The 16494-nt window shown below is 42.3% G+C and overlaps 3 protein-coding genes across 4 annotated transcripts in view; 2 read left to right on the top strand and 1 right to left on the bottom strand.

Moving 5' to 3' along the window:
• Positions 1 to 877: 877 nt before the first annotated feature.
• LOC132459008 (tumor protein D54-like) lies at positions 878 to 5152 on the top strand. Of its 2 annotated transcripts, none has more exons than XM_060053434.1 (9): positions 878 to 1018; positions 1416 to 1519; positions 2036 to 2184; positions 2410 to 2457; positions 2988 to 3089; positions 3707 to 3733; positions 4116 to 4151; positions 4334 to 4382; positions 4472 to 5152. In XM_060053434.1, the coding sequence occupies exons 1-9, from the start codon at positions 1006 to 1008 to the stop codon at positions 4562 to 4564; spliced, it is 621 nt and encodes a 206-aa protein (XP_059909417.1). In that variant the 5' UTR covers positions 878 to 1005; the 3' UTR covers positions 4565 to 5152. The 2 variants fall into 2 exon arrangements, with proteins under 2 accessions (XP_059909417.1, XP_059909473.1); XM_060053490.1 differs by lacking the exon at positions 878 to 1018 and adding an exon at positions 1034 to 1143.
• A 321-nt stretch (positions 5153 to 5473) lies between these two features.
• On the top strand, positions 5474 to 7730 carry LOC132459245 (pancreatic progenitor cell differentiation and proliferation factor A-like). The gene is made up of 5 exons (XM_060053674.1): positions 5474 to 5633; positions 6580 to 6677; positions 6889 to 6966; positions 7093 to 7186; positions 7303 to 7730. Exons 2-5 carry the CDS (start codon positions 6623 to 6625, stop codon positions 7457 to 7459), a joined length of 384 nt encoding a protein of 127 aa, XP_059909657.1. The 5' UTR covers positions 5474 to 5633; positions 6580 to 6622; the 3' UTR covers positions 7460 to 7730.
• Positions 7731 to 10592: 2862 nt separating this feature from the next.
• Positions 10593 to 16494, bottom strand: part of LOC132460241 (uncharacterized) — a 14617-nt gene continuing 8715 nt past the window's right edge. Inside the window, exons 4-8 of the mRNA XM_060055325.1 lie at positions 16468 to 16493; positions 16222 to 16341; positions 15860 to 16043; positions 14538 to 15582; positions 10593 to 14434 (exon numbers count right to left, since the gene is read on the bottom strand). Of these exons, the coding sequence (XP_059911308.1) occupies positions 15365 to 15582; positions 15860 to 16043; positions 16222 to 16341; positions 16468 to 16493 (548 nt within the window). The 3' untranslated portion in view covers positions 10593 to 14434; positions 14538 to 15364. The remainder of the gene's footprint in view (positions 14435 to 14537; positions 15583 to 15859; positions 16044 to 16221; positions 16342 to 16467; position 16494) is intronic.

Below are 16494 nucleotides of genomic sequence, written 5' to 3'. Positions count from 1 at the left end.
AAAGGAAAGTTATATTTCTGATAGGGATTCAGTTGTAATACACTTTATTTATATATATTAAAAAATAAATAATAATATGAATCCAATGATGATCCAAATTGTTCAAAGTGAGTCATATCAGAAAAACCCAAATTGAAAATGTAAGCAATCAAAGAGTAGATGGTTGTTTTTATAGACAATGGTCGATATGTTTTGGGAGTAATTTTCTTTTGGCAAAAGATAAGGTTTAAAGCACCCGTGTGAAGGCTAGGTTCAATCAGCAGATGGAGACAACCCCTCATCTTACAGACATAGATACGTTCAGTAGAAAGAGGTTTGGCTTTTTAGCCATGTTAGTTTATAGTGGCCAGGCAATGGTTATGCTGTTCTGTCTGGGGTTGTGCAGTGGAGCTTTATCCGGAAAGTAAACTATCCTAATCACCACCAACGCCATAATTTTTAACATCATCATTACTTTCATCACAAACACCCAATATCACAATTCATACTTGGTCAAAAAGTAATAATAGACCTAGGCTACAATTTATATATTGTGCTTAGTGTAAACCAGGATATGAGCTTCTAAATAGCAAACTATATAGGAAATGTAAAAAAAGAAAAGAAAAAAGAATAGCCTAACAATCGAATCATTTTATAACTCTATTATAAATTGCATTTCCTAACTAAACTATACAATAACTCGGTGGTCTGATATAGGGTTTTAATTGGACTGGGCTTTAATGAGTTGTATTATCACGTTCTTTTTACTAAATAAAATCTATCTACATATTATTATAGTATTTATTTTGTGTTGCATTGATTCTGTTGTTATAACCATGTTGACTCGTCTGATCACCCTGAGTCTGTACTCCAGTACCCAGAGGGATGAGCATTGTTGCCAGATTGGGACCGATTTTCCGCCCAATCTGGCAACCCTTGCTGAGGGGCGCTGCGATTGGACAGTAGCAGCACGCAGCATTTGTAAGCCTCTGCGTTGTTCGAAGACGTCAAGTGAAAGTATCAAGAATGAACCGGCAAGGTAAGATGTGTCGGTAGTTAAGCGTTGGTTACAATGCACATAGATCAGTGTATCGTTAGTTAAACAAATACCGTGTGTGACCCAAACGTCTTTTAAAACTAAGCTAGCTCCATTAGTGTCAACAGGTAACGTAGCACTCCGGCTATCCAGCCCTCATTAAGGATTCAGCACCAGGGACAGCGACACGTTGCACGCGAATATTATTACACAATCTACGAATTATTCTAATTATTCTGCGAAAGAAAGTGCAATAAATGATAGAACATCATGCTACTGTTGATGTTTTCATGGCTCAACTGAACCTGTATAACTTGCGTGTATTCCTACCACGATAGCCTACGTCGGTCGCCGATAGCAATTCCATCTTTCATAGTCAATGTAATCAATATGCTTGCAGGTTTTGGTGGCAACCCATCGATGCACATTCATCCGGGGACAACGATTAGATCTTCTGATCTAACAGAAGAAGACGTTGACGAGCTGAATGCTGAGTTAACAAGGGTAATAATTATTGAATTGTCTTTATTATAGTTTATAACTATGATACTAGTTTCGAAGGGTTGTTGTTGAAAAATGCATCAGACAATATAAATAAGCCAATGTTTTGAGTGAGCATGGCCATGGAAAGAGTTGCAATACAAGATTCAGCCCGTTCGTCATCCAAAATGTATTTTATAGAGATAAAGAGGTGCAGAGGAAGGTATAGTTTGTATAGTTGGCAAGGCATAGTGTGGGGTGTGCATCGACCTGGGGTCCAAACTAGTGGAGATGAGAACAATGTTGCGTGTCCATAAAGCTTTGCATATAAGTTACACTGGGACAATACCATGGACAATGGCTTGAGCCCAAACTCATGCATAGCAAGGCATTTTTACTACAGGCCACATATAATTTCTTTCCATTCCATCTGCAAATGCTGAAGAACATGAATTTATATATGCTGAGTGAGGCATAGCAAGGTTTTATATCTGCTGAGTAATAAATAACATGGCTTTATATCTGCTGAGTGATGTATAGGTGGAAGATGAGATCCAGACTTTGCGACAGGTTCTTCTGGCAAAAGAGAAATATGCAATGGACATCAGGAGACAGCTAGGCACGACGCCGCTCAACAACATCAAGAACAACCTGGCCAAGGGATGGCAAGACGTGCAGACCTCCACCCCGTAAGCACACGACCCGGTCACAGATCATCACATTTATAACGCAGCATGGTCGAATACCTGATTCTGATTGGTCAATAACGTTCCATGCGTTATTATTATTTTCCAATAAACGGACAGCCTGTCGTGGTTTATATCTCATATATTGGTGTGGTTTGGATGCGTTAACTTTAAATAATAGATTACTAATATGTTACATTATTAGCAAACCTTGCATTTGTTTTACAGATATATGACAGCCGCTACAACTTTAGACGACATCAGTAACTCCAACGCGTGAGTTTTGACATCATATCTTGTTGTTCTACTGGGGCTGGTAACCTGTGAACCCTTGGGAACAGGTGATAGGATTTAGGTACAATTGGATCAGTGTCCTGTTAATAGCACAATATCCTCACTGAGCAGAAGTAGCTGGGGTATTACCTATCATTGTATAGCGTCTTACCCTAGCTATCTTTGTTGAATACTGGGAATGGTTAACCTAGAAATTGTAAATGCTTACACATTTCTATAAATATCTTTAATGTACCAACAGCTATATATTGTTTCTATTTGTTTTGAAAAATGCACTTATTGTAAATTGCTTAGGATAAAAGCGTCTGCTAAATGCCCTAAATGTAAATGTATAACTAGCAGGTTGTATTTGTGCATGGTTCGAGTGTGTGTCCAAATGTGTGTGTGTGTGTGTGTGTGTGCGTATGTGTGTGTGTTGTCGGTTTGTGTTCACCATGTCCTCCTCACACCAGTATCAGAGCTTTCCTTGGTTCGTGCCCCACTGAGCCCTATCTTCTGCATGGTGTGTATAGATATAAGAGGACCCAGGAGTCGCTCTCCTATGCCGGCCAGGTGACCACTGCTGCTCTGTCTACTGTGGGAGTTTCCATCACCAGGAGGCTTGCAGATATGAGGTGCTGAGAGTGCTCTCATCACCAGTGCCTGTATTTCCAGTTTCACTTCATTTTGAATGCAGTCACATTATTCAGTATCATCAAACTAATAACGTTTAAAACCCCACAAGCCTTCAAATATAATTTCAACATTTCACTGTGTTCTTAGTCACACACATACGCATACACACACACATACACACACCTACACACACGCACACACACACACACACACACACACACACACACACACACACACACACACACACACACACACACACACACACACACGCATACACACACACACACACACACACACACACACACACACACACACACACACACACACACACACACACACACACACATACACACACACACACACAAGCACACATGTCTCCACTCCAACATGACCCATTGTGTCTCATTCACGATTCATCTTACTAATCCTGTCATGTCATGTTGGCTGAGCCAGTAAGTTCATGCCAATCTCATTACACGGTTGCATATGAAGTTGCGCCACATGGCATTATGACTGTGGCGTTCTCGACTCAGATGGGGACGAAGCTGCTGATGAAGGAGTCTGTGAACTCATGTGTCATGTCCTTCTCTCCTCCCTAATGCTGCTGACCAATCAGAACTCTAGCCCTTCCCAGCTCAGCCCGGTAGGATTTACCTCATTGTGTACTACTATGAAGATAGTGGTTAATCTATTATATATATATATATATATATATGTATTATTAATATTATATTATGTATGCTATATACAAAGTATATTATATAACCTACATATCATGGATGTAATATGCAATAGACTGTAGTATTATCTATGTTTTGTAGTGCCCTTTCTGACCAGGATATAAATTGTATCTTGTGTCTGCGATCCCATCAGAGCTGTGATTCAGAATGATGTTGTCTTCTGCTGACGTAGTCCAGTGCCCTTGTTCTCGGCCTGTTGTTGATGTTGATCCGGCGGTGGCTGCTGTACTGCTTATCCCTGTTTTGTGTCTTGGTCTCTCCATGTGCCCCCTCACGTCCACACAGACCCCTGGCCCACAGCATCAGTGTTCCTGCCATGAGGTAATGCTGAATGCTCAGGGCAACTGTTTAACCGTCTCAAATCAATGTTCTTTTAGAGCACAATTATTTTATCAGGAGTCCCTGGGACAATTATGTTCATATGCTTATTTGGTATTTCACTTTTCTTGTGGATAAAATAACTCGCCATGAACATGATACCTATCTGTATTCATCCCATGTAGACCCTCCTCGACTTTCAGGTCTTTTGAAGAAATGGTTGGCAGTGTTAAGGTCAGTTTTAAGGCCTTTTAAGCAGACACAGTGTATTGTGTGTATGCATAAACAGCAGCTCTCGTCACGGTTCACTGTAACTCCCTCAGGATAAGGTGGCAGGTGGTCGAGGAGACGGAGGAAACACGTCGGGGTTTGAGAAGCCCTCTTCCCGTCGCACCTCGAGGGACGGGCCCTTCTGAGAGCGGAGCAGAAGATGGACTGTTTGTTTTGAGATAATCTCCTTGATGCGTTGTCTGCATCCAAGCTAACAATCGGAGGTTCTAAAAGTGTTCATTCAGATTATAAGTGAACAGTATATTAATTAGTCAATAATATATATGAAGGAGTTAGTGTGTTTGTGTGTGTGTGTGTGTGTGTGTGGGGGGGGGGGGGGGTGTCTCTTATGTGTTAAATAAACCAGTGTAAACCAATTCATCTTAATACATTATTTGACCGAAAAGTATTTTTTGTACTTTCACATTTTTCAATTAAAATTGGTTGAAAAGTGAACGGCATTTTGTGACTTCTTGAAGTCGAAACTAAGTGAATGCAGTTTGTAATTGTATGGCTATTTAAAGATATAATTATTAACAATATAGGGCATATTATATTAACTCTTTCAAATTAAACATTTTATGTATTTTTATGAAAAGAAAATCGTAGGTTTTGGATGCAGCATTGGTTGTTATGATGCATTGTAATCAGTAAAAGGGCTGACTCCAATGTTGGAGCTCACCTACGCCGAGAGCTTCCCATTTTTATGTCACCAATAAAATAAATGGAATTGTCACACAGTGTTAATCAAATACAACTTAGAATAGGCCTATGCTATACTAAAGGGCTCATTATAAAGACCCCCTTAGTCCTACAACTTACAGCAGAGCAGCAGACCAGCTCTCGTACGAGGGTGGCAACTGGATTTAAAAGATTTTCTAAATCCAAAGCGACCTGTGACATTGAGCTGCTGCACGTTTCACCAGCCATGGGACCAGACCAGTAACACGTTTTCCTGGAACACTGTTTCCCCGCCCACGTTGCCTCCCACCGCCCATGCGCCCTCCACGTGCCCCAAGTCCGAGTTTATGCAACTGGTATAAAACCCGAGTGACGATCAAGGCTCAGGCATCACACAGGGACCGAGTAGAACGACAAGGTGCAAACAGTGCCCACCAATGGGACATAAAAACAATCAGTAGATCTGAACATCAGCTTTGCCTGCCGAACCTTAACCGCCGTTTCTGCTCAAAACATCGTAGTAAAAACCAAAAGGTAAGGATCACTCTTTTTTTTTCTTGCTACCTGGCTTTCTTTCGTGTGGCCAGTGACTATTCTCACTATTCTTTATTCACTATAGCTTCCTTATGTTAGGAGTCAGTAACAATTGTGCAGGCATATATGACCCCTGTATAGCCAACATATTATTCAGAATGCTCGTATGCTTCTACTATGTTAGTATTTATTTATATGATCACATACTAAGTTGAACTATTCGAGTGCAGAGCTCCAACACACACTTCAGCTGAACCGCTACCATAAGGGAACCAGACAGACCAGCCAGCCGACCAGTTAGATAGCCCTATGTTTTTGTCATTTTGTTGATCTCGTCTGGGATGCCTGTGAAGTAGGCATGCCCAGAGCCATATGGAGCTCACCTGCTGTTGTTTCCTTAAACTGCCTGGAACAACTAAGCCTCTGTCTAGTTTACAGTTAACATTAGGTTGCATGGAACATTCACATATCTTTAAATATACATCCTTAAATTCTAAATATAGTAGTATTAAGTATTGCATAGCAATAGCATAATAGTAAAAGTATTACTATTACTATTTTCTTTTAAGAGTTTCCACACCTAAATCATCAAGATTATATTTTGCAATGGCATAGTTATTTTTAATGACAAGACTGAATAGCCATGGACCATTGAACCAATGCCATGGCAACGTGGCCTGCTCATGCAGCACGAGTCCATGAGAGGTGGCATGGCGTTCGCTGAATTCACACACAGTCCAGTTATTCGAGTCAGGAGAAACCAGATCCCCTGGTGGCGGCTGGGGATGCACTCCATATGTCTGAGGAGTGAGAGGGAAAATGATGAGCAGATCAAGTATTTGGTCACACCTTGTACTGTGAAGGTTTTCCCCACAGGACAAGTGTGGCAACTTTATTTCCCCCACAGTGTTATCAATAAACCATCATTCTGTTCTTTCCCCCTCAGTCTTCCATCTTTACGCGGTTTCACACCAACAAGGTCGGACAAAATGGCAGCAATTCCATCAACTGGCTCCCTCATCGCCACTCACGATTACTACAGAAGTGAGTGACAAGGCGTCCATTTTATCATGCTCTTCACGGCTCTGAGAGTCTGGTTTAACAAGACTGGTTTTATGCAAAATATAATTGTTTGCTTTTTATAATTCCCGGCCAATCTGTATGTGCCGTCCTTTCTCTGGATGATTGTTGACCTTATTATACGATGCACCAGAACATTCAGCTGATGGGGAATGTGTCCCCACCTTGTTTTCAGGGCGCATAGGGTCCACTTCCAGCAACAGCTCCTGTGGCAGCGCAGAGTACAGCGGCGAGGTCATTCCACACCACCCAGGTAGGCAGCAAGTCCAGTCAGCCGGCACTTGGTCAGCAGTACACAGTCTTATCTGTGTCATATCTGGGTTCAACCCGGCCCGGTGTTTGAGCTGAGCCTTATCTGTGGTCCGCTCCGTTCTTTCAGGTCTGCCGAGACAGGACTCCGGTCACTGGTGGTCTTCTTTGTTCTTCGGGAAGCAGAACCAGACCGCCATGCAGAACGGCTCCGACTCTCAAAAGTGAGTTGGTTTGAGTTTGCAGTGTTTTGGAATCGAGGAAAAAAACACAACGACCTTGTCTGATTCCAGAGATCCGCCGGTTGACACTGACGGCGTGTCCTCCCGTGTCGTTTCAGGAACGGCGTCTACACGGTCACAAACGGGGAGATCACCTGCATCGCTCAGGAGATGGTCCGCAAGAGGCAGCTCAGTGAAAGCAGTGATTTGGGGAAGTTTGAGGCGACGACGACAGCAGCCTCCCCTCCGACGTCCCCCCCGACCGCTTCCTCCTAGATTCCAGTGGCTCCCCCCCCCTCCCCCCCCGCCCCCGCCCAGCCCAGCGGCCAGCAGCCGGCCGACGCACTCACATAGTCCTTCACCAGGAGATGGAGTCCCCGGCTGGCATGCTCCCAGCCCCTCCTCTCTTTGTTTGTCTTTATATATATATATAGAGAAAGATATTTACATTTTTTTATCTTGACCAAAAACAGTCAAATATTTTAACGCTTATTTTCACTTTTTACACTGTTCATGTTGCTGGCAAATAAAAAATACTTGCAGCAAACATTGCAATGTTGTATTTTGATTTTATTCATAACAAAATCTTTACCCAGACTTGAAACCATGGCATGATTCATATTTATCCTATTACACATCATATATTTGTTTTGGTTGTTCATTTGATTTTCCCTGCTATAGTATGATTCTTTTATTATTGAAGATTCTGGAAAAACAACTCAGATTTAAGACCTGGTCAGATTTATCTATGCATTCAATTGAAAATGATGAAGAAAAATGTTCTCAGAGGAATTACTGACGTTGGCCTACTTGCTAAACGGCCACAAGCTGTTTATCTTTGCGATGATTAGGAGCAGTTAATTCACTGGATTATACCGTTTAGATAACGGCACACTCTTGTAGCAGCTGAATCCAGGTCACCTGTTGGAACAGGAGACCGGCTAGATCCCCCCCTTGCTTTTCTCCACGCTCACAATTAAAGACGCAGGAGACACATTTCAGAACCATGAAACCCACTTAAAGCATACTGACAGTCTGTTACACACACTTAATATCAAGACTGTTTGGTGAAATAGTTTATTAGTATTTCATCCACTATACAGCCTAGTGAGTTCTAGAGAGAAGAAGAATCAGTATTTCACGAAAGGGAAAATGTGCATAAAAAACGTTAATTCAATACATATTTTTAAAATGATTTCATTAATGCCCCTTGGTGTCAATGTCTGCATTGACACAAACTTTCTGCCTACATTGAATTCAAGATTCTTTATTTTCCCCTAGATTTTTTTTCCCAATGTAGGCTAAAGGTTAGTGTGTTTGAATTTGATTTGGTCATATGTTGAGTTTGCAAGTCACTGCCTGTTCTTTGCAGGCAGAGCCTTGTGTTGTCTTTACTTTTCTCTCAGCAGTCATGTTGTTAATAGCTTTGGCACGTTGCCACATGCAACTTGATACTGTTCCTGGAGTGGCACACTAGGTTTTCTAATATATACTGAAGGTTAGACGTTTGCTTTACAGGCTATAGACGTTACATCCATAATTAAAATTGCACATTTTGTAAATTAATATAAAACACCATTGTTCGTATTACTGACCTAAACTCCTGCTGTGACAACCAACATGTCCTGTCTGGTCAAAAGTCTACACATTGGCATTGGATTTTGTGTATTTTTAAACATCCCTTATTTCTTAACAGGATCCTGTGCCAAATGCCCTCAAAAAACCGGGCAGGCATTTTGAAATGCATGCTCGCTATGAATAGATGAACAAATATTCTTGGGGGAAGGCAGCTTATAGAATAACTACATTTGATCTTAATAAATCATTTTCACACTTTCAACATATGTTGAAGTGTAGGCCACAATTTTGTATTTTTGCTGTAAAAGGGACAACCTAGAAACCTTGTCAAAAAATGACTAATAATTCTGCCCCACTCAGGGAATGTTGGTGCAAGCCGTGTTGAGCCACTATGTCCAGCTGACGAATTCGTGAGTAACAGTAGACCTATTCCTGGCATGAGTACAACTTGTTGCTAAAATTGTACCCAGTCCTGATCCAAAAGCAGCCCAAGCCGGAGTGGATGACACGTGGGCTGCGGCTGAGGGGCTTCCTGGCTGTTGACCTGGGGCTGAGGCCATGCTGCTTCCATCCCCTCAGAGATAGGTTACCCTGTCCAAAGGTGAAACCCCACCATGCTTAGAGATAGATCGGTTAGAAACTAGAAGTTCTCTAATAGAATGTATCAATAGAACAATATATTTTAGCAACATGTTGTACTTTTCGTCTTAAATAATGAATATACCTGTAGAGTATAAATGTTTATTAATATCAAACTTTCCTTGTGTTAATACAATTTACAGCTGGGGGCATTTTTTATTATTTTTGTTGATAAAATCATGGTGGTCATTTTATTGAGATAACAACTCTTCTCTAGTCTATTACAGCATGACGGCCTCAGAAGTCAAGGAAGGTATAGAGAGGACACAGGTGGCTGTCTAGACCAAAGATTTCAGATCCCATTCGTCACTCGGTTTAAATATAAAATTTGAATCTGGGACGCAGGCAGCTGTGGGTGCCATTCCTGCCTCCTGCCATAGCCTTTCACCTAGACTCCCTCAGCCTCAGTCCTATCAGACGAGAAGAACCACCTCTCGGACTAATGAATCAGGGCCGACACGTTGGTCTGTGTTTATTCATTTCCGTGATAAACTGGACTGCAAACACACTACTTTCGTGGCAGTCTGTTTTTCGCCCCCTGTTTTTTGCGTGATCGGACAGTGACCTCTGTCCTGTGTGCCACGGCCCGGGGCCATCCAGTTACATGGCAGTGTTTGATCAGCGGCCTGGAGGGAGGGAGGGAGGAGAGGGGAGGGGAGGGAGGGAGGGAGGGAGGGAGCGCCGGTGTGTTTGCGAAGGTGGAACTCAATTTCTTTATCGATCATGTTCTTTTTATAATTCAAGGTTTCAGGCCCTTAGAGTAAACATGTTTGTTGTGGTTGAACCTTTTAGTCATGGGGGGTTTCAGTTTTACTCCGGGTTGTTCCGCTCAGATAATGGATTCGTTATTATGGCAGGTTAATAAACCCAGTCTTCATCTTTGTGTTTTACCTTTATAAAGTATCAAGTTATTTACTGGACGCTACACATTGTAGGCTAAAGGCTAAGTGTAACAAGGCACCAGTGGCTCATTACTGCCCACAAAAGATGGATGCTCTCCAATGGAATATTCCATCAATTTCCACATTAAAATCTCTTAATCCTGCCAGGTCTGTTTGACTCGAAGTCTTAATTACCTTCAGACATAACATGCCCTTTAAACACCCTTTGACTATGGCCTTACAATCGCATTTAGGGCTTTTCAGTTCATGGTCTATTATATCTACATCCTGTAAAAAAGGTGTTTTGGGTCGTCTGTGTGTGTGTGTGTGTGTGTGTGTGTGTGTGTGTGTGTGTGTGTGTGTGTGTGTGTGTGTGTGTGTGTGTGTGTGTGTGTGTGTGTGTGTGTGTGTGTGTGTGTGTGTGTGTGTGTGTGTGTGTGTGTGTGTGTGTGGGTGTGTGTGTGTGTGTGGGTGTGTGTGTGTGTGTGAGTGAATCTTATCTAATTTGGAGAAGAGAGGTGTGTTTGACATCACTTTATTCCAGTGGTTTTCTCTTCTCACTGGAATAATAAAACAAAACCTACCCTGCTATTCCAATCTCTCTCTTGGAGTCTACTGCTCTCTTGTGGACTGAGCCACTCACAAATGAAAAAGTACAGAAATTAGGCAATGACAGCGAGAGGGATGGAAAGAGGAACAGACAGATAGATCCAATGAACAAGCCGTGTTTGGAGTTTGATAACTCGTCGCACTATTTTATTGAATTACTGACATCTCAGAAGAAGAAGAGAGCCTTGCCACTTGCTGTTTTTTTCACCATAGCGTTGATGCAACACTGAAAAAAGCTATCTCCAAACAAACACAAGTCTCTCGTTAGTGGCTGATATGTAAGAGGCAGAGAGAATCCCGCCGGACAGCTTTGCATGAAACATACAAATGAAACGGGTTCAGCCTTTTTCGATTTTCTACTTTTTTAGTTTTTTTGTCCTTTCACATATAATAATAAATATCCAGACGTATAAACACTCCAAAAATCAAAATATTAAGTCACAGATACTGTAAAAAGCTCACTTTGAAATCACAATGATAAATGTACAAAACAATAGACATCTTGTATAAATGGTATGGTTTTCGGTCGAGGCTTAGACGTTTTTTTTTGTGAGTTTTTAGATTCATGGATAAAAACGTAACTTGAAGATTCAGTATTTCCTGAGGTTTATGGGTTCCCCCTTTGAAGGCCAGGAGAGGGGAATGGCTTTTATGTTACCAAGGAGAGATTACAACACGTCAAAGTGAACACCACCCAGGTGAGTGGTCTCACCTTGCGACACGGGCCCAACAATACATTATTCTGAGCAATTCAATAGTACATGATGGATTCTATCCCAAAGGGTTAGTTTAACAATTAACTATTTTCCTGACCACAATGTCTTCCGATATTAGTTTTACTAATCTAGCTGACTTGATAAATACTAAATGGTCCACTTTGAGATGTCGTGAAGCTCCCCTTTACTTAAGACTTGACAGTTTGAGGCGCTTAGCCACCACCGATCCCAGTCGTAACGGCCCACTCCGACCGCAAAGGGTCAAAGGTCAAAGTGGTCACATCTGCATTGGATTCAACTATAAAAGTAAATATGAAAAAAAAAAAAGTACGCAGATTGTGGCAAAGGTGAGAAATAAAAAACAGAGAAAAAAGCAAGTTGTAAAACTGTACATGTAAACATCACACTTTCACTGAGTCCAAAACCAGAGGGGGAATTACGAAGCTTCACACTGGAATATACCCCTTGCACAAAGCTACAATCTCTTTTCAGTGCAGGGGAGGTGACAAATAAAATCATATAAATAACAATAACAAAAATCTTACAGAGAACCACCAAATAAAGTCATAACAGGCAAGGGTTTAAAAAACCACTTTTTTCAAAACAGTGCTGTACTCACAGGAAAATGAAATGTTTCAAACATGTCTTTTTTTATCACTCTTTGTACAGCTATACAGTACATTTATCTGACCACTTGAGCAATCCACAAACTACCAGGGCAATTTTCATTAACATCAATACGTTACATTTTCCAGTCAATACAAAGATAAATTCGATTGGCCATTACAAAAAAAGATGTCTACCAGGGGTTTGGTCCTCCTCGTTCACAGTAACTCCAGCACAGACCCACATGTTCGTTCTCAGTGTAGACCCAAAGACATCGATACAAATCTGCAAGCAAAAATATTGAGGGGACGAGAGCTTTGGAGAGACGGCAGTAAGAGATGACGGATGATGTGGAACCACCGCGCACAAGCTTCACTTTTAGCGTTGCTTTTAGAAAATGCGTGGGAGAGCCATCGTGCGGTTGCCATGGCTACTGTAATAGCTGGTTAACACAAAGCAGTTGGAGGACAAAAAAGGAAGACGTCTGTGGGGACCAGGGTGGCAAGTTCAGAAACTCCATGTTTTTTTCTACTGTGTGTTAATTACTTTCCATTTTGAATCTACAAATGCAAAAAAGAAGATAAACTGAAACTGATAATAAAGTGGTTATTATTTTTTTCTGTACCCAAATGTACTTCTATATCAATAGACACAGTTGCACACAGATTACAATGGTCCAGTGTGCTACCTGTCCAGGAAATGCTGGACTGGAACAGATATTCCAAGTGAGGTAAAGACACACCTCACTGTATTGTGTTACCTTAATCCTGAGCTATAAAGTGCTTACAAACTTGCAATAGATAATATCGTTGACAATTCAAATGTAACGCGGTCCAATTGATAATGGGTTTGTGATATCTGCTCTGCCTCAGGCTTTGTGTAACACATGACAGGCCTAATATCATTGCGTGACATCAACATATGCATGGGCAGCGATACACTGGTCATGTATTACAAATGCTAGCTGATATGGTTGGGATTTGTAATAAATACAGAAATATAATCGCCAAAGCAACAAGGCGTGGGCCAGGTTCGCTGTTTGATGAAGAGACTTTGTTTCGTTTGGAATGTTTCCGACCACTGAATCACTTCACAGGTTCACTCACACACATTCACTACAAAATAGCTATGAAAGGGTCACTCCATTTCACACAATCCAACAAAGGTGTTAATGCTAACACTTACATCAAAGGGTAAAAACAAAGAAATGTTAAATAAAATACACAACAGAACCACATTTACGTACACCAACACGGCTGCGTTTGTGCTGAGTCCTCCACTGATTCAACCAGTAAAGTCAAGTGTCTGCGCTGAGACTGTGCTCTCCGTCTGGCTATGGGTATACTCTGTGTGCTCTCTGATCTCCAACACACACACACACACACACACACACACACACAGGCGCGCGCGCACACACACCACCCTTGCGGCAATGTTGTCAGCGTAAACTGTGATGTGATCACATCTTTTTCAAAGATTGTCTTTTGCTTTTTTTTTTAACAGTATTTTGTTTTCATCATGACAGGGGTGTGGACATGTAGGGATGTGGTAACAGAGGAATATCATCAATGTTGTGGAAAAAAAAGATGGGTTAAATATATATATATATATATATATATATATATTATATGAGAGAGGCGGGCTAGCAGCGTAATGCATTTCGTTCTACACAACCTCATGCTAGCGGCTGCCTCCCTAGATGGCTACATGTAAGCTCAACGCGCCATTAGAAAAAAACAAGAAAACTATTTTCACTGAACAATCTCTGCACAAAATGACCCAAAAAATCTCTAGAGTAAAAAAAAGACGTTCAACAATAAATCACAATAATTTTTTTTAACCAGGTCCCTTTTCTTAGTCACGCCTGAACGATTGGTTTCAGTCGATAAAAGTGTCTCAGACATGAGGTTGGAGATAAAGATCAGTGCTCACAACAAAAAGAAACAACAACATTGAAATCGGCTACAATGCTGCATGGGATAAATCGTTGTACTTCTTTAACAGTGGAAACAGGAGAAGAAAGTGGCATTGTACCCCCTGCTTTCCTCCCCATTAACTCTCCCCGAAGGCTCTCAGACTAAAGAACAGCAGATTGATAAAGTCACTCTATTTTTCCTTCCTCTTGTGATTCTTCTACTGATTATCTCAAATATTGCACCTTTTCTCTGAACGTTGACTAATCAATATTTCAATCTCCTTTTCCCTGACAGGTGTCTGCATGACTTAGTTTGCATACCAAAGGTTTTGTCAAAGCCTCTTCAATACTTCCTGTATGTCGAGTGGTGGTAAAACGACCATGGTGATACTACCCCCCAGAACACCAACCAAAAAGATAGTCATGATAACAAATACACAACTACTAATCATAAGACACCGAAATAGAAGAGGAGAAAGAGATTCCATGAAAGTTAATTGATTTGTTTGAGATTTGTCATTTGAAAGACAGAAACGGATTATGTCCCGAGTGAAAGATGTCTGATATATTTTCTAAATTCCACCTCTCCTTGTGTTTCTGCGTTTTCTTTTGTGTGTTTACACGTCAACACATCCAGGCCATTGAGGTTTGCAGTTCAGCGGCAGTTTGCCACATTTGTAGCAGCAATAAATGTAAGTAGTTTTACGATGCCATTTTACCCCCCAAATTGTACACACTTTAGGGAATCTGGTACTTTGTAATCAGCAGATAATTGTCCAGATCCAGTGATCCAGGTAGATCACTGCATCTCTACTGGGTTAACGGGCACTAATTGACTTAAGATTAAGACCTGAGAAGGAGGGGAATAGAGATGGGATGTGAATTAGCTGGAAAAGGTGATGGGTTTGAGATAATGTGGCACTAAGGTCAAACTTAACTGAATGCATAACGTAAACAGATATATTTCAATCCTTGGATAAATTTCTTTCAAATACAAAACATCAATTAGGTAAAGGAACCGCTCCTACAGGACCGATTGTGCGCTGTAGTTTGTACCCTTGAACGTTTTTGTGCCTTCGTAAAGGAATTCATAGTCTTCCCCCCGCCCTCCAACCATGTGACTTGAGAGTGATGCAGACAGACAGCCTCGGAGAGAAGGTGTTGGCACGGTGTATCCTAGCTTAGCTTGGCTAAGCTTAGCCTAGCCTAGCCTAGCCTAGCCTAGCCTAGCTCAGGCTCAGTTCTGCTGCAGGATGAGGTTCTCCAGCTCGTCCGCGGAGCGCAGCAGGAAGGCGGCGGACTCCCTGTAGCCGGCGATGAGCTGCCTCACCGCCGTGACCTCTGGGGGGCTGAGCTGGGCCGAGGCCCCGCCCCCGCCCCCGCCCTGGCCGTGGCTGTTGGAGCTCGAGGAGGAGCAGTTTGGGGTCACGGACTTCATACTCAGATCTGTGGGGCCTTTGGTGGGGGGAGGGGGGGGGGACAGTTGAGAGAACAGAGAAAGGGAGAGGGAGAGAGAGGGAGAGAGGGAGGGAGAGGGTTAGAGAAGATAACAACCAATACAGTTTCATAGCCGTCGACAAGGAAAGCAAACATCCTCTGTAATCATTTGTCTTTCCTCTCCTTTGTCCTTTTCGCGGTGAATGAATCCATAATAATCCATTCTATATCATTTGCACTACATTGGGTACCAGCAGAATGGATTCTACATTTAAACAACGAGAGCTTGGTTTACCGTTGGTGATTGCAGCAGGGCTGGTCTGCTGGTTGGCGCTGGCCGCTGCGAAGCCCCCGACGTTGTAGTTGAGGCCTCCGTTGGTGTAGAGCAGGTCCTGGGCATAGGCCGAGGCGGCGGTGGAGAAGCTGGTCGGGGGGGCCGGCTCTCTGGAGGCGGGCTTTTCCAGGCTGGCCGGCTCCTCCTTCAACACAAACCATACACAACTTTGCCTTAATTTACGTGGAACGTTGAAAGCACGTAAAACAAATGAAAAAAATAAATAAAATTGGTGTGAATCGTGAACCGAAGCTTTTCATAGGTCTCCTCGATCCGCTCATCAATGCCGGTCGATTCGGAGCAGCTCCTGCCAAGGTGCTTACCGTGGGTTGGTAGACGTCCAGGCGCATCCTCTTGGCAGCGTTGCGGGTCTCGCTCTCGCAGGCGGCCGCGAGTATGTTTTCCGCCATGGCAGAAGTGAGGTGAGGAGGCGTCGGTCGGATCTGGTGACGCACAGCACACATCGTTTAGGATTCACAAAATGCACGAAACATGTCATGATCAGTGTGAGAATATGGTGCACTTCAATGTTTGCAAAGAAAGTGTGGAACTTGGGAGTTTGCCTTCACCTCAAAACCGCCTTTCTTCATGCGCCG

The sequence above is a fragment of the Gadus macrocephalus genome, chromosome 1 (genome assembly GCF_031168955.1).
Source record: "Gadus macrocephalus chromosome 1, ASM3116895v1".
NCBI classification, from domain to species: Eukaryota; Metazoa; Chordata; class Actinopteri; order Gadiformes; family Gadidae; genus Gadus; species Gadus macrocephalus.
This window is presented reverse-complemented; position numbering and strand designations above follow the sequence as displayed.

Excerpts from the sequence above, each read along its gene's own strand:
- LOC132459008 (XM_060053434.1), top strand. Across the intron at positions 2,458-2,987 it reads GACATCAGTAACTCCAACGC|ATATAAGAGGACCCAGGAGT; the intron begins GTGAGTTTTGAC and ends TGGTGTGTATAG. Across the intron at positions 3,090-3,706 it reads AGGAGGCTTGCAGATATGAG|AACTCTAGCCCTTCCCAGCT; the intron begins GTGCTGAGAGTG and ends CTGACCAATCAG.
- LOC132459245 (XM_060053674.1), top strand. The coding sequence starts at position 6,623 with ATGGCAGCAATTCCATCAACTGGCTCCCTCATCGCCACTCACGATTAC. Across the intron at positions 6,678-6,888 it reads CACTCACGATTACTACAGAA|GGCGCATAGGGTCCACTTCC; the intron begins GTGAGTGACAAG and ends CCTTGTTTTCAG. Across the intron at positions 6,967-7,092 it reads GGTCATTCCACACCACCCAG|GTCTGCCGAGACAGGACTCC; the intron begins GTAGGCAGCAAG and ends CCGTTCTTTCAG.